General features: G+C 42.4%; 1 protein-coding gene and 1 long non-coding RNA gene across 6 annotated transcripts in view; one reads left to right on the plus strand and one right to left on the minus strand.

Moving 5' to 3' along the window:
• LOC111530863 overlaps positions 1-8,768 on the minus strand; it is a 9,520-nt gene extending 752 nt beyond the window's left edge. The window contains exons 1-2 of the long non-coding RNA XR_002728028.3: positions 8,541-8,768; positions 2,026-2,133 (exon numbers count right to left, since the gene is read on the minus strand). This is a non-coding gene — a long non-coding RNA (uncharacterized LOC111530863). The remainder of the gene's footprint in view (positions 1-2,025; positions 2,134-8,540) is intronic.
• ABCG2 (ATP binding cassette subfamily G member 2 (Junior blood group)) overlaps positions 1-25,268 on the plus strand; it is a 139,355-nt gene that overhangs the window by 68,931 nt on the left and 45,156 nt on the right. For 3 of the 5 annotated variants that reach the window (XM_023198088.2, XM_023198090.2, XM_023198089.2), the window contains one exon: positions 23,006-23,227. In XM_023198088.2, the coding sequence (XP_023053856.2) occupies positions 23,025-23,227 (203 nt within the window). In that variant the 5' untranslated portion in view covers positions 23,006-23,024. Of the gene's footprint in view, positions 1-8,908; positions 9,433-21,579; positions 21,679-23,005; positions 23,228-25,268 lie in introns of those variants that run through there. The other 2 variants (XM_023198086.3, XM_023198085.2) reach the window with 2 other exon arrangements.

Genomic DNA, 25,268 nt, shown 5'->3' on the forward strand with positions numbered 1-25,268 from the left:
GCACCTGGCCCCAAATAAACTTTATAACCAAATGAATTACTTCTTAATTGGTCTCTTATCTACTGTATAAAGCAAATTATACGAACCAAGATGCTCTGGCTCCAGCATCTGGGCTCTTACTACCCCCATGATCCCCTGCCCCCTCCCCCATGCTGTCTCTCTCTGTGTAAAACCCACCTTCACCTGCTTTTTGACCTTTCTCATCTCTCCAAGATTATTGCTATCTTGGTTAACTTCTATGTTTATTTTGATGATCATCCCATCACCCTAGCTTCTGTGCTCTCTGATCTCAACTCCATCTCCAGGATAGGCAGAATTCTAAAGATCTCCCGCTCCCCTAACTCCTACAATTCTAGTTCATTCCCTGGTTATTTCATCAAAGACTAATCCAGGTACTGATCTGAAGGATTTTGAAGTTATAACTAAAATCCTAAGTCAGTTGACTGTAAAATACCAAGATTGTAAAGGTAGGCCTGATTTAATCACATAAGCCCTTTAAAAGGCAGAAAGAGCCTGGGCGTGGTGGCTCATGCCTGTAATCCCAGCACTTTTGGGAGGCCAAGGTGGGTGGATCACCTGAGGTCAGGAGTTTGAAACCACCCTGGCCAATATGGTGAAACCTCGTTTCTACTAAAAATAACAAAGATTAGCTGGGCATGGTGATGCATGCCTATAGTCCCAGCTACTCAGGAGGCTGAGGCAGGATAATTGCTTGAGCCTGAGAGGTGAAGGTTGCAGTGAGCCGAGATCATGCCACTGCACTCCAGCCTGGGAAAAAGAGCGAGACTCGAACTGTTTTGAAAGTGGAGGGGCCACATGAGAAGAAATGCAGGCAGCCAAAAGGAGCTGAGGGTGCCCCTGGTTGACATTCAGCAAGGACACAGGAAACTCAGTCCTGGAACCAAAAAGAAATAGATTCTGCCAACAACCTGACTCTGCTTGGTTCTTTAGAGAAGAGCGTCCAGCTAAGAGTTCAGCTGGCTGACTCTTTGACTTGGCTTTGTGATACCCTGAGCAGAGCCTAGACTTCTGACCTTCACAACTGGGAGATAATAAATGGGTATTGTTTTAAGACACTAACTTGATGGTAATTTGTTACTCTAGCAATAGAAAACAAATATACTTCCCTTCCACTTCCATAACTTCACTCTTGTGTTCAAACCGTGGGACCTTATCAAAACCTGGAATGTGAATATTAAATGCCAGTATCCCACTCAGTGACCTGATCCTCCTGTTTCAGCTCTTGCCATCTCCATGTGACCCCTCCATGTACTTTCTTTCTCCCTACCTATTCCTGGTTTCGCTTTCCTATGAAGATGAATCACTTCACTCACACGACTCCTTTGCTTCATCTTTCCATTGCCTTACCCACCCAACAAAACCGTACCCTAGAATTTATCTAACCCTTTACCTTTACATCTTTGTGAATGAGAAAGCCATGCCCATTTGCAGCTTTCAAACCACTGTTTATAGAGTCCCATCCCAAGTAGTAGGGGCCTTGGTGTTGCTGTGCAATCTCTGTCTCATATTAGTGTTGGGAGGAAAAACTTCCTCTGCCAACTTAGGTCCAGTGCTTGGGGGCCTGTAAATTAATTGGCAATCGATGGATGAACAGGAGAATAGACAAGGCTTATTTACACTTATTCAGGTGAAGAGACTCTCTGTACAGTTAGGAATGAGAGTTTATATGCCAATAATATGGGAAAAGAGAGGAGGAAAGGGATCTATGGGAAAACAAATATGCTTTTATGGAAAGACAAATGGGCTTTTAGGGAAAGAAATGATGGTATGACAACTGGTGATATGTTCAGTTATGCAATTTGTCATTTAGGTGCAAGTGGTCTCCTTCCTGGCAGTGGAGTTTTCTTCCTGGCGGTGAAGTCTCCTTATTGGCAGTGAAGCTCCCCAAGAGGGAATTTATGGCAGCTTCACTGTCTGAAAGCTCTGCCTTTAGTCAAATAAGGGAAGCTCCAGAAAGGCTTCTTTCTGTATCTTAAATGTTTCAGTTTAAAATACTCTTCATACCAACTCAATGGGTGCCAGTGGGTCCCTCCATTAGCATCCTCTTCCATTTCCTTGGGGCCTTGTGGTGAGCAGAAAAATGACCTCTCAAAGGTGTCCATGTCTTATTCCCTAGAATGTGAATGATAGGTTACTTAGCGAAGGAGAATTAAGGTTCCAGATTAAATGAAGATTGTTAATCAAATGACTTTCTTTTTTTGTTTGAGATGGAGTCTCGCTCTGTTGCCCAGGCTGGAGTGCAATGGCACAGTCTTGCCTCACCACAACCTCTGCCTCCCGGGTTCAAGCAATCTCCTGCGTCAGCCTCCCAAGTAGCTGGGACTACAGGCTCATGCCACCATGCCCGCTTAATATTTGTATTTTTTGTAGAGACGGGGTTTCACTATGTTGGCCAGGCTGGTCTTGAACTTCTGACCTCGTAATCTACCCGCCTTGGCCTCCCAAAGTGCTATGCTAGGATTATAGGCGTAAGCCTGCCCAAATGACTGTACCTGGCCCAAATGACTTTAAAATAGGGAGATCATCCTGGCTTATCCAGTGGGCCTATTGTAATAAAAAGGGTCCTTAAAGGTGGAAAGGGGAGGCAGAAGAAAATCAAAGATGTGATGACAGAAGCAGGGTCACAGAGCTGCTATACTGCTGGCTTTGCAGATGGAGAAAGGGGCCAAGAGCCCAGGAATGCCGGTGGCCTCTACAAGATGGAAAAGATTCCAGAAAGGAACATAGACCTGCCGACATTTTGATTTTAGACCGTTAGACCCATTTTAGACTTCTGACCCGTAGAAATGTAATATACTCATGTTGTCTTAAACCACTAAGTTTGTGGCAATTTGTTATGGCAGCAATAGAAAACTAATACAAGCCTATTCAAAATATTCATCATTTTCCCAAATCCTGAATCAGGCATTCACACCCATACCCTCAGCACGTCCATCAACTTCAGAGAGAAAGTATAGTTATGGGCCAGATATTTATTTCAATTTTCTGTAATTAAAACATTTACCTCAGCCAGGTGTAGTGGCTCACACTCATAATCCCAGCACTTTGGGAGTCCGAGGCAGGCAGAACCCTTTGAGGCCAGGAGTTCAAGACCAGCCTAGGCAACATGGTTGACCCCCGTCTCGACTAAAAATATAAAAGTTAGCCAAGCATGGTGGTGTGTGCCTGTAATCCCAGCTACTTGGGAGGCTGAGGCAGGAGAATTGCTTGAACCCAGGAGGTGCAGGTTGTGGTGAGTTGAGATTGTGCCACTGCACTCCAGCCTGGGCAATAGAGTGAGACTCTGTCTCAAAAACAAAAACCAACAACAACAAAAAATCCATTTACCTCCATGAGGATATATCCAACTTCCTTCCCTTTTGCGACAATTTTTTTAAAAAGTTTCTGTATTAGTATGTTCTTACACTGCTAATAAAGACATACCTGAGACTGGGTAATTTATAAAGGAAAGAGGTTAATTGACTCACAGTTCAGCCTGGCTAAGGAGGCCTCAGGAAACTTACAATCGTGGCAGAAGGGGAAGCAAACACATTCTTCTTTACATGGTGGCAGGAAGGAGAAATGCCAAGCAAAAGGGGAAAAGCCCCTTATGAAAGAAACCATTAGATCTCATGAGAACTCACTATCAGAACAGCAGCATAGGAGTAATCACCCTATGATTCAATTACCTCCCACCAGGTCCCTCCTGCCACACGTGGGGATTATGGGAACGACAATTCAGTTTGGGCTGGGAGCCGTGGCTCATGCCTGTAATCCTAGTACTTTGGGAGGCCGAGGTGGTGGATCACCTGAGGTCAAGAGTTTGAGACCAGCCTGGCCAACATGGCAAAACCCTGTCTCTACTAAAGATACAAAAATTAGCTGGGCATGGTGGCACGTGCTTGTAATCCCGGTTACTCAGGAGGCTGAGGCAGTAGAATCGCTTGAACCCACAAGGCAGAGGTTGCAGTGAGCTGAGATCATGCCACTGCACTCCAGCTTGGGTGACACAGCAAGACTGCATCTCAAAAAAAAGGATGAGATTTGGGTAGGGACACAGCAAAACCATATCAATTTCCATATATATATATATAGGCAATTTTGTAACTTATTTGATGTATTTGATGCTCAGTGGTTAGTTCTCATCCACATTGACTGTAGATTTTTGAAAACGGTAACAGGTGTATAGGTAATCAGGTATGTACCAAATTATAGAGATTGTTTGGTGAATCTTTAGCCTCATTACATTTTTCTGAACAACTGTACACAGATGTGGTATGGAACATTCCTTATTCCTTTGGCCCAGACAGTTTTGTTGAACCCGGTATTAATGCACACATCTGGAGTTCCCATCTCCTTCATGGCAAATTTTCGGATCTCTCTGAGTGCCCCAGGGGCACACTTCTTGAAGCCCACTCTGTGAATGCGCTTGTGAATGCCGATGATGTATTCTTGGGCCACTATGTCATTTATGGCAGAACAGCCCTTCTTCTTGCCACTTTTCTTTGCAGGAGCCATTCTGCCTGGCCCAATTTGGAAAGGAAGAGCGTGAGGGATTCTAAAGTTTCCTTTTCTTTTCTAATTCTAATTCCTCTGGAAACCATTTTCATTATGCTTCCTAAGGGACCTGATACTACCAACAACCCTTTCTTTCTTTATGGCTTGTCCTCTTGGCATGTACACATGTTCTAATCTGTCTAATTCAAACCACGTGAATATTTTCTCTGAACCCTAAGATAGCCTCTAGCTATATTCCTTTCTCTCACCTTCCTTTTATACTGAAATCTTTAGAAAGAGTTGTTTAAACTGTTTCCATTATTTTATTTACAATAACTGTTTGCACCATTATAGACTGAACTTTCTCTTGCCAAATTAGTCAAAGGCCTGACAGCTGTGAGCCGGGCTGTGGGAGAATACTGTGCACATAGCCTCTCTTCCACTGTTTTTTATTTTCTTAACTTGGAGTGGTAATGAAAATAGATATACTCGGACTGAATACATCTGTTATATATGTAACCCAAATACCCCCGGGCCCATGGTGAATCCTGTCTGAAACCTGATCTTGCCAGGGGAAAATTGACCATTTTGGAGTTCACCTTTGGAGTAAGCACTAAGAAATGTAGCATACTGGGGCCTTACCAGCATTTTGCAACTGGTGCACAGGCATTCAGCAGGAGTCCCAATATGGGGCTCTATAAATACTGGGCAGTGACTCTTGTCTGGTAAAATAAAACAAAGGTCATGTGGTGGAGGGCGGAGGGCAATGGCTTGGAAGGCTGTGAGTCATTTAACCTTTAACCTTGTGCAAATCAGTCTGCTTTGCATTGGTGACTTATCTGTAAAATGAGGAAAGTCATCTAACATCTGACCTAATGAGGAAGGTCCTTTTTCTCTAAAATTCTATGGCTAACAATGCCAACTTACAAGTTAAAATGACTTATTTCTATACAATGCAATACATTTATAAAATGCTGGTTTTATTTATTTATTTATTTATTTATTTATTTATTTATTTATTTATTTTTTGAGACGGAGTCTCGCTCTGTCGCCCAGGCTGGAGTGCAGTGGCCAGATCTCAGCTCACTGCAAGCTCCGCCTCCCAGGTTCACGCCATTCTCCTGGCTCAGCCTCCCGAGTAGCTGGGACTACAGGCGCCTGCCACCTCACCCGGCTAGTTTTTTGTATTTTTAGTAGAGACAGGGTTTCACCGTGTTCACCAGGATGGTCTCGATCTCCTGACCTCGTGATCCACCCGTCTCGGCCTCCCAAAGTGCTGGGATTACAGGCTTGAGCCACCGTGCCCAGCCTAAAATGCTGATTTTAATCTGAACTTATCAAATAGAATTTGATAAAGTATTAGGATGAGGTTAGGAACTAATATAACTTTATTTTTAATTTTTTAAAAATTTTCCACTGCCTCCTAATATAACTTTATTTAGCAAATAAACCGACCCATAAATATGAAACATCACAATCTAAAATATTTTTAAAATCAGACAAAAAGTAAGGAAGAATTTTTTATAGGTTTAGTCCTATTTCAAGTGAGGATATGACTCTAAGTATTGTCATGTGTCTTTATATGTTTATTTTATCAGTTTATTTTACTTTTAAACAAAATCCATTTTTTATTATAAAATTTATAATTTTCTAAATTTGTTACATAAAATTTAGAAAATTATACTAAAATACAAGATAAAAGACATTCCATGTTACTACCTAGAACAAATGAACACTTTCCTGCTATTTTCTTTCTTTTTTTTTTTAGAGTGTGGTCTCACTCTGATCATGGTTCACTGCAGCCTTGAACCCCGGGGCTCAAGCAATCCTTCCATCTCAGCCCCCCAAATAGCTAGGTCCACAGGTATGTGCCATCACATCCAGCTAAGTTTTAAAAAAATTTTTGTAGAGACAAGGACTCCCTGTGTTGCTTAGGCTGGTCTCGAATTCTTGGGCTCAAGCAATCCTCTGGTCTCCTCCCAAAGTGCTGTGATTACAAGTGTGAGCCACCACACCCAGTGTAATTAAATTTTTTAAAATAGAGATAGGGTCTCACTATGTTGCCCAGGCTGGTCTTGAACACTTGGGCTCAAGCAATTATTTCGCCTCTGCCTCCCAAAGTGTTGGGATTACAGGAGCGAGCCGCCACTCCTTGCCCAGGAATTTTCTATGTATAGGTTTTTTTGTTTGTTTGTTTTCTTGACATGGAGTCTTGCGTTGTCACCCAGTGACAGGCATTGGCATGATCTTGGCAGTGGCATGATCTTGGCTCACTGCAGCCTCCATCTCCCTGGCTCCAGCGATTCTCCTGCCTCAGCCTCCTGAGTAGCTGGGATTACAGGCATGCACCACTATGCCTGGCTAATTTTTTTTTTTTGAGATAATCTCGCTCTGTCGCCCAGGCTGGAGCGCAGTGGCGCGATCTTGGCTCACTGCAAGCTCCGCCTCCCGGGTTCACGCCATTCTCCAGCCTCAGCCTCCTGAGTAGCTGGGACTACAGGCGCCTGCCATCACGCCCGGCTAATTTGTGTGTGTGTGTGTGTGTGTGTTTAGTAGAGGCGGGGTTTCACCGTGTTAGCCAGGATGGTCTCGATCTTCTGACCTCAGGGGATCTGCCCGACTCGGCCTCCCAAAGTGCTAGGATTACAGGCGTGAGCCACAGCGCCCCGTCTAATTTTTGTATTTTTAGTAGAGAAGGGTTTCACCGTTTGGCCAGGCTGGTCTCGAACTCCTGACATCAGGTGACCACCCGCCTCGGCCTCCCAAAGTGCTACGGCGTGAGCCACCGTGCCTGGTCTCTATGTACAGGGTTTTGATTTGTTTTTATTTTGCATAATTACAAAATGCTATATTCAACTAAGTATCCATTTTTTAAAATGTGCACAGCAGTTTCATGTGTGTTTTCTCCGTTTTTGTTCAGTCGCCTCCTGTAGTGCCTTCAGATCTTGCTTGAAATGTTTTCATTTTTTCTGGTATCATAAAATTTCATTCTTTTCATTTATCTGGGTGAGCTAAAAAGAAAATTAAAATTTATTCTTTGGAGATTTTTCAGTTTTTGCAGTCATTAACTGCCAGGTCTGAAAACTTTATCTTGGGTTTTTTTTTTTTTTCTTGAGACAGTCTCTGTGGCCCAGGCTGCAGTGCAGTGGTGGGATCTCGGGTCATTGCAACCTCTGCCTCCTGTGTTCAAGCGCTTCTCGTTCCTTAGCCTCGCGAGTAGCTGGAATTACAGCCTCGTCACCACACCCAGCTAACTTTTGTATTTTTAGTAGACGCAGGGTTTCACCATGTTGGCCAGGCTGGTCTCGAACTCCTGGCCTCAAGCGATCTGCCTGTGTCAGCCTCCCAAAGTGCCAGGATTACAGGCATGAGCAGCCGCGCTGGCCTTAATTTTGTCTTAAAATGAAGTATGACTAATATATATTTCTATATGGGTCTTTAAGGGTCTTGAAACTGACAGAAATTAATTCAAAAGAATAACTTTACCTTAAAGTTCTTTTAAAAAGCATGCGGTATGGTATTTTTAATTTTTTTTTTTAAAGTTACGTATAGTCAATTTTCTTATATAGGCTTCCTAGCCAAAACTTTCCTGCATTGAGTGAACCATTAATAGTTATTCCTAGTGTTGATTTAAACAACTTAAATGATATTATGATTTTTGTTTGTAAATGCAAACCAGGAAATACCTGCATGCAGGTACTAATTTCCTAGGGCAGACGCAGCAGATAAGATGTTGGGATGGCTACACTCACACAGCCTGATGGCCCGTTTCCTGAACATGCGCAATCACTTTCCAGCCTTTCCACACCATCAGAATATTGCACAGAAGTATGTCAGTCACAGGAGTATAAAGAATAACATTTAAACTATGGTAATATTTTCATTTAGTAAGTTTCTCCCCTTTCCCTCTCCGGGTTAGATTCAGTCCCTGATCTGATTTTTTAAGGCCCTGGGGCGCAAGCATCCACTTTCTCAGAAGCCATTCACCAGAAACCACCCATTTAACTTGCTCTGGGGGCGAGCAGCGCTTGTGACTGGACAACCTGTGTGTCCGCGTCCCCGGTGCTTCGGCGCTCCGGCCAGTGGCGGCGACCAAACCCATCTAGGTCAGACGAGGTATTGATCAGCCCGAAGAGCGCCCGGTGATTCTCGTAGTTAAATCACCGCGGTCCATTCGTTCGATCTCGGAGGCGGGAATGTTTGGGTTTTCCTTGCGTGTCCCGGCAGGGTGACCCTAGCCCCGCGGGAGGGCGGTGGTTCCCGTCCAGCTGGCAGCTCAGCGCCGCGGGACACGTGGGCGCTTTCAGGCGGGTCCCAGGGCGCTTATCGCGACCCGGCAGACTGGGCCGCGCCTCGTCCCCGCCCGCGAACCCCGACCCAGGGAAACCCGGGGCGCTGGGGAGGGGCCACAGCGCTCAGCTCTGGCCCTCCATAGCCCGAGGCGCGGGATAGGAAGGTCGCGTCTGCACTGCCTGAGCTCGTTCTCTCGAGGTCCGGGTCTCCCGAGGCCGCCAACGGCCGGCTGCTATCGTGACCTGGAGCTGCAGCGCCTCCCGCGCCGGCCGCCGCGCTAGGGGAGCGCTGAGGGGCGCCGGGTGTGGTCCGGCGAAGGGGTTGTGCAGCGCGCGGGCTGTGTGCTGTGCCCACACAAACGGTTCCGGGCGTGCAGGAGGGAAGAGGCAGTGCCCGCCACTCCCACTGAGATTGAGAGACGCGGCAAGGAGGCAGCCTGGAGAGGAGCTAAGGAGGATTTGGCAACGCACCGTGCCCAAGCTCGGTGGCTTTGTTAAGCGGAAACTGCTGCTTTAGGGTTTGTTTGGAAGGTCCGGCTGACTCATCCCAACATTTACATCAATAAGTGTTAAAGCTCTGCCTCTGGGCCCGCACATCCTGAGATCCTGAGCCCTTGGTTAAGACCGAGCTCTATTAAGCTGAGTGAGTAAATGGTAAAAGCCAATTGCGCTGAGAGTGTGTGTCTGGAAAGGTGGGTAGGTGTTGTATATATATATTTGTTAGAAAACAGATAACCGTTGAAACGAGATGACTGAGTTTTTTAGCCTCTCACAGTTTCATTTGAAAGTAGGTATGCAGTTTAAAACTGATAATTCAAAGTGGTTTTTCAGAAAATGATGCTCTGGTGCAAACTGATTCCGGCTCCTATAGTGTGTTAAGTGTGGGTTGGTAAAACTCTTGGCCTTTCTCCAAATGTATGAAGCTAAAGTTGATATTGGATGGATAAAAACCCACTGAGCACGGAAGTTACTACAGGGGGAGGAAACATTTGTTAATGTTAATATTTTAAAGGAGTTTACCAACATATTGTCATTTACCTATCCCCTTTGTCTTCTGGGAATAGGTAAATGACAAATTATTGCTCAATCCCTTTAAAGCTTTGGATGGTTTGCTAAAGAATTATTGAACTCCCTTTTGTAATTTTCTGTGGATAGTTGAGTGTTCTTACTCCCTTCTCAGTGCTAGAGATGTCCCCTAAAGCTTGGTTTTTAGGAGGATCTTACAACTCTCTTATTATTTGAATTTCAGCTAGTCATAAATAAATATACCAGAGTAGTAAGGAAGAGATGTTTTTGATTGATATTCTTTACAAACCAGTGCTTTCAGAGTACAGCTTTGACTGGATTGTATAGATCTTGGTGAGGAAGATTTCAATGACAAAGATGGCATGTTAAGTCTAACATTACACTTCTGTGATAAACATTGAAAGATGTTGATTATTTTATTATTTATCTTATAATAACTTTTAACTGTGAAATAATTTGAGAGTTACTGAAAATTTGCAAAAAATAGTACAGAGAGTTCCCATAATATCATGCATAACAGGGGCCAAAACTAGTAACATGGGCATGCCACTATAATACAATAAACTAAACTACAGACTTTATTTGGATTTCACTTGTCTTTCCACTGTCTTTTTTTTTTGCCCAGGATCCAATCGATGATCTCACTTTGCATTTAACTGCTAAATATCCTTAATTTTCTCTGATCTGTGACAGTTCCTCAGCCTTTCATTGTTTTTTCATGGACCTTGACACTAGTGAAGAAGACCTGGTCAGTTAATTTGTAGAATGCCCCTCAATTTGTATTTGTTTGATGTTTACTGTCATGTTTAGATGAATGTTCTACATTTTAGGGAAAAATGTCACAGAAGTAAAGTTTCCATCTCAGTATGTCATATTGGGTACATGATGTCAATACTTTTTTTTTTTTTTTTTTTTTTTTGAGACTGAATCATGCTTTATTGCCCGGACTGGAGTTCAGTGGCTCGATCTCGGCTCACTGCAACCTTTGCCTCCCAGGTTCCAGTGATTCTCCTGCCTCAGCCTCCTGAGTAGCTGGGATTACAGGTGCCTGCCACCACACCCGGCTAATTTTTTTATATTTTTAGTAGAGATGGGTTTCATGTTGGCCAGGCTGGTCTCAAACTCCTGACCTCTAGTGATCCTCCTGCCTTGGCCTCCCAAAGTGCTGGGATTACAGGCGTGAGCCACCGTGCCCTAGCCGATACTTCTTATTACCTATGATGTTAATCTGTTTGCCAGGTTCCCTTTGTATCTGAGATCTTGGGAGAGAAACTTGAACTACCATTTCTCCTTAAACTTTTATTCATTAATTTAAGCATCCATTTGTGGAGCATGTTGTTTAGTTTTTTTTTTTTTCTAATGGTTAAACAAAACCCCTATTTTCTTCCTTCTACTTTTTTTTTTTTTTTTTTTTTTTTTTTTGAGATGGAGTCTCATTTTGTCACCCGGGCTGGAGTGCAGTGGCACGATTTAGGCTCACTGCAACTTCCGTCTCCCTGGGTTCAGCAATTCTCCTGCCTCAGCCTTCCAAGTGGCTGGGATTACAGGCACACATCACCATGCCTGGCTAATTTTTATATTTTTAGTAGAAACAGGGTTTCACCATATTGGCCAGGCTGGTCTCGAACTCCTGACCTTGTGATCCACCCGCCTCGGCCTCCCAAAGTGTTGGGATTACAGGCATGAGCCACTGTGCCCAGCCCTTCTACATTTTTTAATTAAAATTCCCTTCTGTAGGGAAGAGTTGACCCTTCTCTCCTGTTCATTGATTCAGTTATTTGTATCAGTACGGGCTCATGGATATTTGTTTTGTTATATGGCTTATAATCCAATATTATCAGTATTTAATCTGCTGCTCAAATTGTTCTGGCTTTCACCACTGGGACCTTTTTCAGGCTGGCGTCTGTGCCACTTTGACATACACTTGCTTTTTCTTTTTTCTTCTTCTTCTTCTTTTTTTTTTTTTTTTTTGAGATGGAGTCTTTGTTGCCCAGACTGGAGTGCACCGGCATGATCTCAGCTCATTGCACCCTCCGTCTCCCAGGCTCTAGCGATTCTTGTGCCTCAGCCTACCAAGTAGCTGGGATTATAGGTATGTAACACCACACCTGGCTACTTTTTGTGTTTTTCAGTAGAGACGGGGTTTTCCATCTGGTCAGGCTGGTCTCAAACTCCTAGCCTCAAGTGATCTGCCCGCTTCAGCCTCCCAAAGTGCTGGGATTACAGGTATGAGCCACCATGCCTGGAGTCTTTTTCTTTTTTAATGCATTTCCTGATTTCTGGCATCAGAGAATGCTCAGGCTTACTTTGTATTTTCCATGTCCCAACGTTGAAATGATCCATTTCTCCAAGGCACTGGGGTTATTTTGCTTTAGAATAGTATTGGAAGCTAAGATCTGGACACTGGATGTTCTGTTAGAGTTCTTTTTTTTTTTTTTTTTTTTTTTTTGAGATGGAGTCTTGCTCTGTCGCCCAGGCTGGGGTGCAGTGGTGTAATCTCGGCTGATTGCAACCTCCACTTCCTGGGTTCAAGAAATTCTCCTTCCTCAGCCTCCTGAGTAGCAGGAATTACAGGCATGTGCCACCACACCCAGCTAATTTTTTATGTTGTTAGGAGTGACGGGGTTTTGCCATGTTGGCCAGGCTGGTCTTGAACTCCTGACCTAGATGATCCACCCGCCTCAGCCTCCCTGATTGTTGGGAATACAGGTGTGAGCCACCACACCCGGCCTAGAGTTACTTTTGAGCTTTTTATGTTTAATAAAAAGTTTGTGACTTAGCAAATGCTAAGTCTGAAAAGATTAGTATTACCTTAAAGTTTAAACATTATAGAGGACCTGACTGTATTAGCCAATTTGGATTCTGTCTCTTTTGGGAAAGAAATGAAATTGGTAGTATTTAGGAATTTTTTAAATCTCCCATTTTTTTCTCAAATGAAACCCTGTCAGTGTTTCCAAAACAAATAATGCGCATGTGAGCTTCTATTTATTAGGCTGTGGTCAGAAACCGGGATCATTTTATTAGCTGAGTAGCTTAAACTACATCCTAATATTATAATTTTGGTAACTGTTGATTGATTTCACAGTGAGAAAAAGATGAGATCCATATTTGTGTTAGTCATACTAGCAATGAAGAACTACTGTGTTTATAATGAGGCATTATTTGGTCTGAGATGGTAACTGTACCCATGGATTAGAGAGAGGATCCCTTGCAATAATTAATGAGCCCTTCTATGATTTTGGAGTATACACACATTACATGCTCCTTCTTTACTATCTTTGTATGCTGGATCATGATGTTTTTTACTGTAGGTCTCAGAATTTTGAGAAGTAATGCTGCTGCTCACATCTAATTTTCTGTTCATAATTTTTTTTTTTTTTTTGGTACGGAGTCTCGCTCTGTTGCCCAGGCTGGAGTGCAGTGGCATGATCTCAGCTCACTGCATCCTCCAACTCCTGGGTTCACACCATTCTCCTGCCTCAGCCTCCCCAGCAGTTGGGACTACAGGCACCCGCCACCATGCCCAGCTAATTTTTTGTGTTTTTAGTAGAGATGGGTTTCACCATGTTAGCCAGGATGGTCTCGATCTCCTGACCTCGTGATCCACCCAACTTGCTCCCTCAAAGCGTTGGAATTACAGGCGTGAGCCACCGTGCCTGGCCTCTGTTCCTAATTTTTATTGCAATTCTGATGATTGAATTATAAACTGGAAGGGAGCAGGGATATTGATCTTTATGTAGTCGACATGTACTAGACTCATGGAGAAGAAGAACTGGGTTGTAGGCACAGTGCTGTGTGGTTTTGGATAAATCTAACTCACAGTCAACTTGATTTTGCCTGTTCCTCTTGTTTCCCCCTGGGGGCTAAGGATTCCAAACTTTTCTAATCACCCACCTCACTGCTACTAATCTTCCCACAGTGCCAATTTGGTGGAGTCAGCCTTGCAAAGGGAGAAGAGAAAGGGTGATGACTTCCCCAGAGCTTCTGCCACTGTCCTCCTCCCTATGTCTTCTAGCCCCAGTCACTACTCCTTTTATTTAAATTCATAGAGGCTTCTCTGTCAGTCCCCTCTTAAATGTAAATGAGTTATTCAGTTCCTGTGGGCCTGAAGCTAAACCACTGTCATTTATTTTTGGCCTTGTTTTCCCAGTTTGGGCAGTGTTAGAGGAGGTCTGGAAATAGAATTGTTTGGGACAGGCGATTTTGCAGAACATGCACAGATAAATAGGCTTCAGGGAGCTCTCATAGGCTACGGAGGGAGGGGTGCAGGACAGTGTCCTCATCTTGGCTCTTGATATTATTACGGTGGACTCTTATGTGGTCTCCCTGCGTTGTCCATACCCGTGACCAAAGTCAGAGTGATCCTTTAAACCAAGCTTGTCCAACCTGCATGTGGCCCAGGATGGCTTTGAATGCAGCCCAACACAAATTAGTAAACTTTCTTAAAACATTATGTGATTTTTTTTAGCTCATCAGCTATCGTTAATGTTAGTATATTTTATATGTGGCCCAAGACAATTCTTCCAGTGTGGCCCAGGGAAGCCAAAAGATTGGACACCCCTGCTTTAAACATAGATGATATCATTTCTTCGCTCAGAACTTTCCTTTGCCTTCCAGTGTCATTTAGATCAGAGTCAAAGTCCTTCCTGTGGTCTGTGGTAGATACAACCTGAGTTCCTGCTCTCGTACCCTCCCTCATTCTGCTTCAGCCTCACTGGACTCTTTGCTGTTCCTTAGACTAGCACTTGGACATATACTGCTCCTCCAGAACGCCACCCTCGGAGCTCTGCTCGAGGGTCTCATTGGAAAGGCCTTCCATGGCCACCTCTGTTACCCAGGTTGGAATGCATTGGTGTGATCTTGGCTCACTGCAATCTCTGCCTCCTGGGTTCCAGCAATTCATGTGCCTCAGCCTCCCAAGTAGCTAGAATTACAGGTGTGTGCCACCACACTTGGCTAATTTTTGTATATTTAATAGAGATGGAGTTTCATCATATCGTCCAGACTGATCTCCAAACTCCAGGCCTCAAGCAATCCACCCACCTCAGCCTCCCAAAGTGCTGGGATTACAGGCCTGAGCCACCATTTCTGGCCCACCCTTCCTCTTTTGCTTTTATTTTTTTTTCTCCATAGCATTGTTGACTGATATTTTTCATATGTAACCTCACTGAGGGCAGGAATGGTTATCTGTTGTTTTGTTTTGTTCACTCCTGTAAGTCCAGTGCCTGCCAGATAAAAGAAGCCTAGTAAATATTGAATTATTATTATTATTTGAGACAGAGTTTAGCTCTTGTTGCCCAGACTGGAGTGCAATGGTGTGATCTCAGCTCACCGCAACCTCTGCCTCCCGGATTCGAGCCATTGTCCTGCCTCAGCCTCCCGAGCAGCTGGGGTTATAGGCATAAACTACCATGCCCAGCTCATTTTGTATTTTTAGTAGAGACAGGGTTTCTCCATGTTGGTCAGGCTGGTTAAATGAATTCTTTTAGTTTTCTTTTTTACTTTCTTTCTTCCTGCTTTCTTTCCTTCCCTCCCTCCCTCCCTCCCTCCCTCCCTCCCTTCCTTCCTTCTCTCTCTCATCTCATGGGAATAGAGAGTCTCTGTTAACAAGAGCCACTGATAACTGGAGGGAGCAAGCTGGAAAGATGGGAGTGAGGAGAGAGTGTCTTTATTCACAGTGACAAGGTGGGAGAATGCCTGGCTAATGTAGCAGGGAGGTCAGGATCATTAAGGGAGAGGTCAAGGGACAGGGAGGTCAAGGGGAAAGATCTTTATGGATTTTGAAACTTATTACAGCCACCAAGATATTAGACTTTAAAACTGTATATGATATTTTATGTCCATTGATGCCACTCTGAATACAGCTCACACTTGGATGCTCAAGTGAATGTGGGTCTCTAGCGAAGGGTATTGGAAAATGCCACCCCAAAATATGCCTGAACTGAAATTCTGTGTTGGACAACCAGCTATCACCAGGCTCTGTAGGCTTTTCACCTTTACCCCTGGGTCTTCTCACTATTTCACTACATAGATGGAGCATGTTCTTTTGACTGTCTTTGGGTAACTTGTCTGGTTTTGGGATTTTTAGCTAAAGTTCTCTTTGTAAAATCTATTCCAGTTAATTAATTATGCAAAAGGTACAAGGGTTTATCTTTGCTTCTTTGCGCTTGAAATAATTCTTTCCTGTACTTGGCATTTGGCTTATTTTGAGCTAAAGGCCGTTGAGAACCCCTGGATCCTTGAAAAGTTCTACCTCACCCTAACTGCAAAAAAAGTATAAATTTATTGTATTATAAAGGAAATATACATTTATAAATAAAATTCCCATTTGTAAAGGTGTCTCTCCAAGATAGCTCTTTTCACCTGAGAGGGACTTACCTGCATACCAAGGCAGCCCTTATTTACCATACCTTTCCTCCCCATCTCTTCCCTTCCCTTGCCATGACTTGTCCCCAGAAACCTTAAACCCCTTTTTCTTTAGCCTGAAATTTGTATGTAAGTCTTAATCGCCGGGCGTGGTGGCTCACATCTATCATCCCAGGACTTTGGGAGGCCGAGGCAGGTAGATCACCTGAGGTCAGGAGTTCAAGACCAGCCTGACCAACATGGTGAAACCCCATCTCTACTAAAAATACAAAAATTAGCCGGGTGTGGTGGCGGGCACCTCTAATTCCAGCTACTTGGGAGGCTGAGGCAGGAGAATTGCTTGAATCTGGGAGGCAGAGGTTGCAGTGAGCCAAGGTCGCACCACTGCACTCCATCCTGGGCAAGAGAGTGAGACTCTGTCTCAAAAAAAAAAAAAAAATCTCTATCATCTGGACTTATCCTAGAGTCTGATTTGTTTATGAAACTTCCACACTTACTTGTGTAAGGAAACTTTTTTTTTTGGTCATATTAACCTGTCTTTTGCCAGTTTAATTTCTAGGGCCCCAGAGAGAAAACCCACAGGGGAGATGGAGAAGGATTTTTTCTTCTCTAAAGTAACATTTAAGAAAACCTAACAGCGATACATTGTTGCAAACTGAAGACCCAAGGAGGGTGGGCAGGTTTGTCATCTATGAGAGTCTTGGTTGTGTTTCTGATTTAACAAAAGTTCATCCCTCTCAAAACCTTAACCTTTGATGTCCCCTCTGTCATTGCCTCTCTTATCCAAACATGGCTCCCCAGGGCTTTTGCAGTTACCTCCCCGCTAGTTCTTGCTTCCACACTTGCCTCTCCCTTCTGTTATTTTCCACACAACAAAGTGTTCCTTTATTTATTTATTTACTGAGACAGAGTCTTGCTCTGTTGCCCAGGCTGGAGTGCAGCAGTGCGATCTTGGCTCACTGCAACCTCTGCCTCCGGAACTCAAGCGATTCTCTGGCCTCAGCCTCCCGAGTAGCTGGGATCACAAACGCACACCACCATGCTCGGCTAATTTTTGTATTTTTAGTAGAGATGGGGTTTCACCATGTTGGCCAGGCTGGTCTCAAACTCCTGACCTCAAGTAATCTGCTCACCTCGGCTGTCCAAAAAGCTGAGATTACAGGCGAGAACCACCACACCTGGCCCAACCCAGAGTGTTCCTTTATAAACATCATTAGTGTTGTGAGCCTTTCCTGATTAAAAAGCCTCAGTGGCTTCTCACTGAGCCCTTCTGTGATGGGGTTTCTTCCTGTCTGTCAGGAATCAGGCTGTGTTCTCCAGATCACTGTGCTGCCATAATGTGGAGGTCCTAGAGCACCTAGCCAGTTTAACTCTGAAACCACCATGCAAGGAGGCTTTGGGCCTGAATATAATCAACACAGGACCTCTCGGGACAAATCTGTCAAATTGGAGATAACATGAAAGCCCATGCATCAACCTTCTAAAGGCAATAAAACACCATAATATCTTTTAAAGACAAGGTACAATTTATGTAAGTTAAACTTCAGATTTTGTGTTCCTTTTCCTTTCCGCTGCTAAGTTTGTCACAATCACCTGACAGTGATTTGACTGCTCAGGATTGTTATCTTTTGAGATTAACCTCAGTAAACAGTTTAAAGAGGTATGTAATTTATGCAACATGCCCTATGGCTATGAGGTAGAGTGCATCTTCCTATACTAGTGTCATCCTAGGGAAAAAAAAGGAAGAGTAGAGTCTGGAATTCTCAACTTGAGGCTATCTTGGCTTCTACCAACATATGCAGTAGTTCCAGCTGGGCAGGTGGCAGGCTGAAGACTTTAGGCTCTACCTGTGTACTTTTTTTTTTTCTATTCTCAGTTTTCATTCTATGTAAATGCTGTTTTGAGTTGCGCAGTTTGAGCTTTCTAATTGTAAAGAGTCGTCTATGCAATTAAGATTTTGATAAAGAGTAAAACAAAAATTGAGAAATATGGTATCTTTAATGCAGATTATCATTTTTATAAGAGAGTACCAGCATATATTGAAGACAAATGGTTAAACTTCTCAAAAAAGTAAAAATGCGCCGGGTGCAGTGGCTCACACCTGTAATCCCAGTGCTTTGGGAGTCTGAGGCGGGCGGATCACCTGAGGTCAGGAGTTTGAAACCAGCCTTGACTACCATGGTGAAACTCCATCTCTACTAAAAATACAAAAATTAGCTGCGCGTCATGGCATCTGCCTGTAATCCCAGCTACTAGAGAGACTGAGGCAGGAGAATCACTTGAACCCGGGAGGCGGAAGTTGCAGTGAGCTGAGATCATGCCATTGCATTCCAGCCTGCGCAACAAGAATGAAACTCCATCTCAAAAAAAAAAGAAAAGTAAAAACATGGCCTTGCTAGTTAGAAAGCAACAAGAGAGGCAAGGTATGAATAATATAGGTAGACCAGAAGGAAAGGGACAGCAGAGCTGGGGAAACAATCTCCATATGCAAAGCCTTTCTGTCTTGTTTGAAAGGGCTTTTTGAGTTGGCTAAAATGCATAATCAGGCCAAATAACATGAATCGGCTGGGATCAGGTAAGGTGTAAAGCCATTTGGAGGCTTCCTTTTACTTAAGATCTTGGCAGGGGGTCTAGGACACAGAAAGAGGAAAAAAACTAGATTAGCATTAGCTGGTACTCCGCAAATAAGGAAACAGCAACAGGTGGGAGGTTGATTTTTGTTGTAGGGGCATCTCATCGTATGATGGGGTATTTTTCTTGATGTAAAAAGATGATGCTAATCCAATGAGACCAGGACACATGACCAGAAAGCTTCTGACCATAGGGAAAGACTGGTGTTTGCTTAAAGGTAGTTGTTACTTTTAGAGAGTTCCCTAAACCCAGAATACTATATTAATTAGAGACTGGGCACTTTGAGATGAATCTGGTGCTGAGTTTTGGTATATTTTCTTTATTTAATCCTTACTGTATTTTTTTTCTTAGAGTAAGTGTATTGCTCCATATTGGTGTTAGAATTACAGTTTGTTTTTTTTTCCTTTCTTTTTGGTGTAACGTGCTTCAGCTTGATGGTGTGCCTTGGTTATACCTGTCTAATCACTTGATTTGTGACTCATGAATGACTAAGGCCCTGCATCTCCCTGAGGAAGATTGTTAGAATCCTGGCCAGGAATGAAACAGCTCTTGAGTAATGTGAATTACACATTTAATCCTATCACAATAAGGGCAAACTCTTTCTCTGCGTGCACTTCTAAGATTGTGATTGTATTTATAAGTGTTACTCTCTGTCTTGTATGGGCATGGGTGATCACTCTTTCTTGGGTACTTTAGGTCTAGTTGTTGTCTTTTATTTGTGGAAACCTCACAAAAGTGTCTTTAAAATTTCCATCTTGAGTCAGTGAGCTATTTAAATTCAAGCAATAAGTTATTTAATACTCTTAAGAAATCTTTAGAGAAGGTTAGAAAATGTCCTCAGTGGCTGAATGAACATCAAATGGGGATGGCAGTAGGAGAAGTGATTGCTAGTGTTGGAATTGGTGTATTTTGGTTTCTGAATATATGGGGAGATGGTTTAAAACCTTTTTAAAGTAAAGGTGTGAAGTCCATACATTGCAGTTATCTCTAGAGATCCCTAGGGAATTGGTTCCAAGACTCCCCTCGGACACCTAGATCCACATATGCTCAAGTTCCTGATATAAAATGGCATAGTATTTGCATATAACATACATGCTTTGTTCCATATACTTTAAATCATCTCTAGATTACTTATAATACCTAATACAATGTAAATGTTATGGTAATAGTTGTGATACTGTACTGTATAGGAAATAATGATGAAAAAATTCTGTACATGTTCTGTACAGACACAGCCATCCATTTATATTTATTTTTAAATATTAATTTTTTTTGAGATGGGGTCTTACTCTGTCACCCAGGCTGGAGTGCAGTGGCATGATCTCGGCTCACTGAAATCTGCACCTCCTGGGCTCAAGTGATCCTCCTGCCTCAGCCTCCTGAGTAGCTGAAAATATGGGTGTGCACCACCATACCTGGCAATTTTTTGTATTTTTTATAGAGATGGGGTTTCACCATGTTGTGCAGGCTGGTCTCGAACTCCTGCGTTCAAGTGATCTGCCTGCCTTGACCTCCCAAAGTGCTGGAATTACAGGCGTGAACCACCACACCTGGCTTATTTTTAAATATTTTCGATTTGCGATTGGTTGAATCCTCAGATGCAGAACTCAAGGACAGGGCTGCTGACTGTACTTGTGCCTTCTCTTTCAATGCTTCAGAAGAACAGAATTTTGGCTAATTATTGCCATTCATGTGTTCACAGATTAAAACGCAGCCATGTACCTTGAATTTTCTGGGTGTCAGTCTTTAAATGGTTTTTACTTTTCCAGGCTCCAAATGAATAGACTTGTAAATATGATATGTTTCTGGATTACAGAAACAGTTATTAGGAGATAATTTTGGTTTTTGGCCGTTTTATTATGATATGCCTAGATTTGTTTTGTTTTGTATTTGTCCTCTTCGGTGTTCCTAGAGTTTCTTTAATCTATGGCTTGATAGCTTTGTCAGTTTTGGAAAATACTGGCCAGTATTTCTTCAAATACTGATTCTAAGTACACATTTTGCTACATTTTCTCTCCTCTCTCAGGTCTCCGGTTATGCTTATGACAGAGCTTTTTCATCTTATCCCGTATGTTTGTTATGCTCTTTTATGTAGTTCTCATTCTGTTTAATTAGGAGGTTTTTCCCCCTTTCATGGTAATAATTTTCATCATTCATAATTTTCATCCTGGATGTTTTCTGTATACTAGTCTTCCAGTTCACTAAATTCTCTTTCCTAATTTGTGTCTAAATTAGGAAAGCTGCTGTTAAACTCATGTATTGAATTCTTAATTTTCGTTTGTTTTTATAGATCTTGGTTCCTTGGTGAGAGTCTGTCTTGTAATTTTCTTAAACACGTCAATCTTTTGTTTTAATGTAAATGTCTGTTAACTCCAGTCTAGATTACTTGTGGGTCTCTTTCCATTTTCTCATTTCTGGAACATCAGGTTCTGTTTTTTGGCATGCCTGGCAATTTAAACAATTTTTTTTCATTATTTTTAAACTTATGATTCGTGAATCAGGCAGCCCTCAGAATCACAGAAGATTCAGAGAGATTCCCCATGCCTGGCAATTTTTTATTGAAAATCTGGATGATATCTTCTTAGAGAGTGGATTTAACCTTCTTCTAGCAGTCTGAGCAGATCGTCTTGAGTGAGTAGAGGCTGGTTTTTTGATTTGTCCGTATTCCCAAAGCGTAATGCTTCTGGGATCTCTCTCCAGGGCTCCTCCTCTGCTAGGCACTTAACTCCAACAAAATTTTGTCTCCCTAGTGCTGACAGATGACAGACTGCTGAAATATCTGCCCAGAAATAGTAGTGACTTCAGTAAGCAGACTTATTTCTTCTAGCAGCTTCTTCCTGCTTGGTTTGTCTGAGATGTGCCGCAGGTGTGTACAATTTTTGCGTGTAAATACCCACCTCAAGAGGAAAGGGCACGCAGAATGCAGAATTTGTTTCAGTGCTTCACTCCCTCCATTCCATGATTTTGGTTCCTCATGTCCTGGCCACTTTGGTTGCTTTTATCAGACAGAACTCTTCAACATTTCTTCTTACTTTTTTTTGTCTACTTTTGTCGTTGTAGTTAGGAGGACTGTTTGTTTGGAACAGCAACTCCATCATAGGCAGAGAGAAAGTTCGTCATGGATTACTTTGACTTTTAAAAATTAAAACTACATTTATTGAAGTTAACATTTCAAACCTGTTTCACAAGCTGTTAAGCTCATCTTAAGGTCTTACTCTAATAAATCTTTTTTGAGGCCTTTTGTAATTTGTTTAATGAAATATTTCACATTTTATTTATACATTTAATATTCTTTTTTGTTTTAAATTTTTACTTAACTTTTGGTTTGACTTACTTAATGATTTTCATACCTAACTGTAAATCTCCCTAGAATTTAAATATGTTTGTTAATTAAGGAAATGATTATGTAATTGCAAACAGTTTTGTAGTATACCTTTTTTGCTGATTGACGGCTCATAACAACTTCCGACATAAAGTCTGGAGCTATAAATTCAGAGAAATGTCTCCTGTTCCTGACTGCTTGACTAAGCCCTTTTTGATAATAATGATGCTATAAACTTTGCAATTAAAAAAAAAAAAAAAAGAGGTTCTTTTCTTTTTTCCTTTGTTTTTGAGATGGAGTCTCGCTCTATCGCCCAGGCTGGAGTGTAGTGGTGTGATCCCTGCTCACCGCAACCTCTGCCTCCCTGGTTCAAGCCATTCTCCTGCCTCAGCCCCCTGAGTAGCTGGGATTACAGGCTCACGCCACTACACCTGGCTAATTTTTGTATTATTAGTAGAGACAGGGTTTCACTATGTTGACCAGGCTGGCCTTGAAAAAAAAATACAGAGGTTCTGATGATGATCATGTAGTCTGTCCCTGCACTTGACTTACATGCTTTTCAAGCCAGACAATTCTAGCCCTCATCCATCCTTTTCCTGCTTTATCAGTTTTTAGTAATTTTCATACTCTTCCTATTTACTTATTAGGACCCATTTGACATCTAATTGGAGTTTATGCATTCCAAGTTGTGCCTGTCTTCCCATTTATATTTTTAGGATGTTCTTATCACAATGGCATGGGCTGTTCATTGGAAATGAAGCTACTCATTGCCACTCATTTAAAAATTGACTTGTTTTAAATGTATTGTCACCTAGTGTTTGCAATCTCATTTATCTGGACTATCAACTTACTGTTGCTTTTCTGTCTGCAGAAAGATAAAAACTCTCCAGATGTCTTCCAGTAATGTCGAAGTTTTTATCCCAATGTCACAAGGAAACACCAATGGCTTCCCCATGACAACTTCCAATGACCTGAAGGCATTTACTGAAGGAGCTGTGTTAAGTTTTCGTAACATCTGCTATCGAGTGAAAGTGAAGAGTGGCTTTCTACCTTGTCGAAAACCAGTTGAGAAAGAAATACTATCGAATATCAAGTATGTACATGAACTTGTAAAAAGACAGCTTTTTAATTTACCAGCTTTTTAAAAACCTCACAGGTTTTGCGTATTTCCAAGAAAGTGGCTATGAACATTTTTGTAAAAGTCTTTGCACAGTTATACAGACATATGCTTTCATCTGTTTTGGCTAAACTAGGAGTGAAATAATTGGGTCACATTTTAGGTATATGTTTAACTCTCAAAGTAACTGCCAGAGTTAAAAACAAAAAAAATGTACCGCATGTGGCCGGATATGGTGGCTCATGCCTATAATTCCAGCACTTTGGGAAGCCGAGGCAGGTGAATCATGAAGTCAAGAGATCGAGAACATCCTGGCCAACATGGTGAAACCCTGTCTCTACTGAAAATACAAAAAATTAGCTGGGCATGGTGGCATGTGCCTGTAATCCCAGCTACTTGGGAGGCTGAGGCAGGAGTATGGCTTGAATCTGGGAGATCAAGGCTGCAGTGGGCGATGATTGTCCCACTATACAAATGGGTGGCAAAGTGAGAGCCTATCTCAAAAGAAAAAAAAAAAAGCATACTTTGTGAGGGTATTTTTATTTTGCTTATCTTACCTTTTAAAGCTAGTAGATTAATAACTTGATGTAATAGAAGTCTCATCTGCTCGAGGCATCATACTTTTTTTTTTTTTTTTTTTTTTGAGATGGAGTCTCACTCTGTCACCCAGGCTGGAGTGCAGCAGCACAATCCAGGCTCACTGCAACCTCCACCTCCCAGGTTCAAGTGATTCTCCTGCCTCAGCCTTCTGAGTAGCTGGGATTACAGGTGTGTGCCACCACGCCCAGCTAATTTTTGTATTTTTAGTAGAGATGGGGTTTCACCATGTTGGCCAGGCTGGTCTCGAACTCTTGACCTCGTGATCCCCCCACCTCAGCCTCCCAAAGTTCTGGGATTACAGATGTGAGCTGAGCCACCATGCCCAGCCATGCATTTTTTATGGTCAAATGGCGTGCATTTCAGCAACAGATGAGTTCATCTTTACTGCGTGAATAGAACTGTGTTCCTTCCCAGGCTCATAAAAATGCAGTCAGATCTTGCAGTTCTTTCACATTTTAGGTGAATGGTCATCAAGGGTTGGTGTTTTTGCTGCTGGCATTTCCTGTTTAAGTATCCATGAGAAAGGTCATGCCTTTTTGGGCTGTAGTATTTCCAGTCTTTCTTCCATCTGCTGGCTCCAACTCTGAATACAGTTTCTGGGGGTAAATGAAGGGCTGCTGTCACTTATCTTACTTTTGATTTGTGTTTGATAGCAGCATCACCATTCAGATAGTCAATTACATTCTAAAAAAGCTGATGAGAGTTTTGATTTTGGTTTTTCCTCTGGACATTTCGTAATTTCACTTCTAGAACTAAGTCACTATAACCTGATTTCCTCTGTGGGAGGAAGAAGATAAAACAATCTGACCATGAGAATTTAAAAAGTTGTGATTCTTCTGTCTTAGGAAAAATCTTTCTCTTATGCTTGTTTTTCTCCATACCCAGCATTTGAGCTTTCCCTCACCAACGCTGAAGATCTTATGGAAAAAAATTATTCATTCCCATAGATATGTGGATGTCCTGTTATTTTAAGATAAATTCATTATACTCTTGGACAATTTTTAATTAATAACGTATTTTGAAATGATTTCAAATTTATTTATTTATTTTTTAGAGATGGGGTCTTGCTGTGTCACCTAGGCTGGAGTGTGGTGGTGCAATCATAGCTCACTTTAAGCTCAAACTCCTGTTTGAGCTTAAACAGGTGATTCTGTTCTCAAGTGATTCTCCCGCCTCAGCCTCTGGAGTAGCTAGATGCCACAATGCCTGGCTAATTAAAAATTTTTTTTTGTTGTGGAGATGGAGTCTTTCTACATTGCCCAGGCTGGTCTTGAACTCCTGGGCTCAAGTGATCCTCCCACCTTGGCCTCCCAAAGCACTGGGATTATAAGCATGAGCCACTGCACGTGGCCTGAGGTTAAATTTAAACCTTGCAGGAACATAACCCTTTTCATTCAGGTTCTCGCCAACATTTCAC

Source organism: Piliocolobus tephrosceles, chromosome 3 (genome assembly GCF_002776525.5).
Source record: "Piliocolobus tephrosceles isolate RC106 chromosome 3, ASM277652v3, whole genome shotgun sequence".
NCBI lineage: Eukaryota > Metazoa > Chordata > Mammalia > Primates > Cercopithecidae > Piliocolobus > Piliocolobus tephrosceles.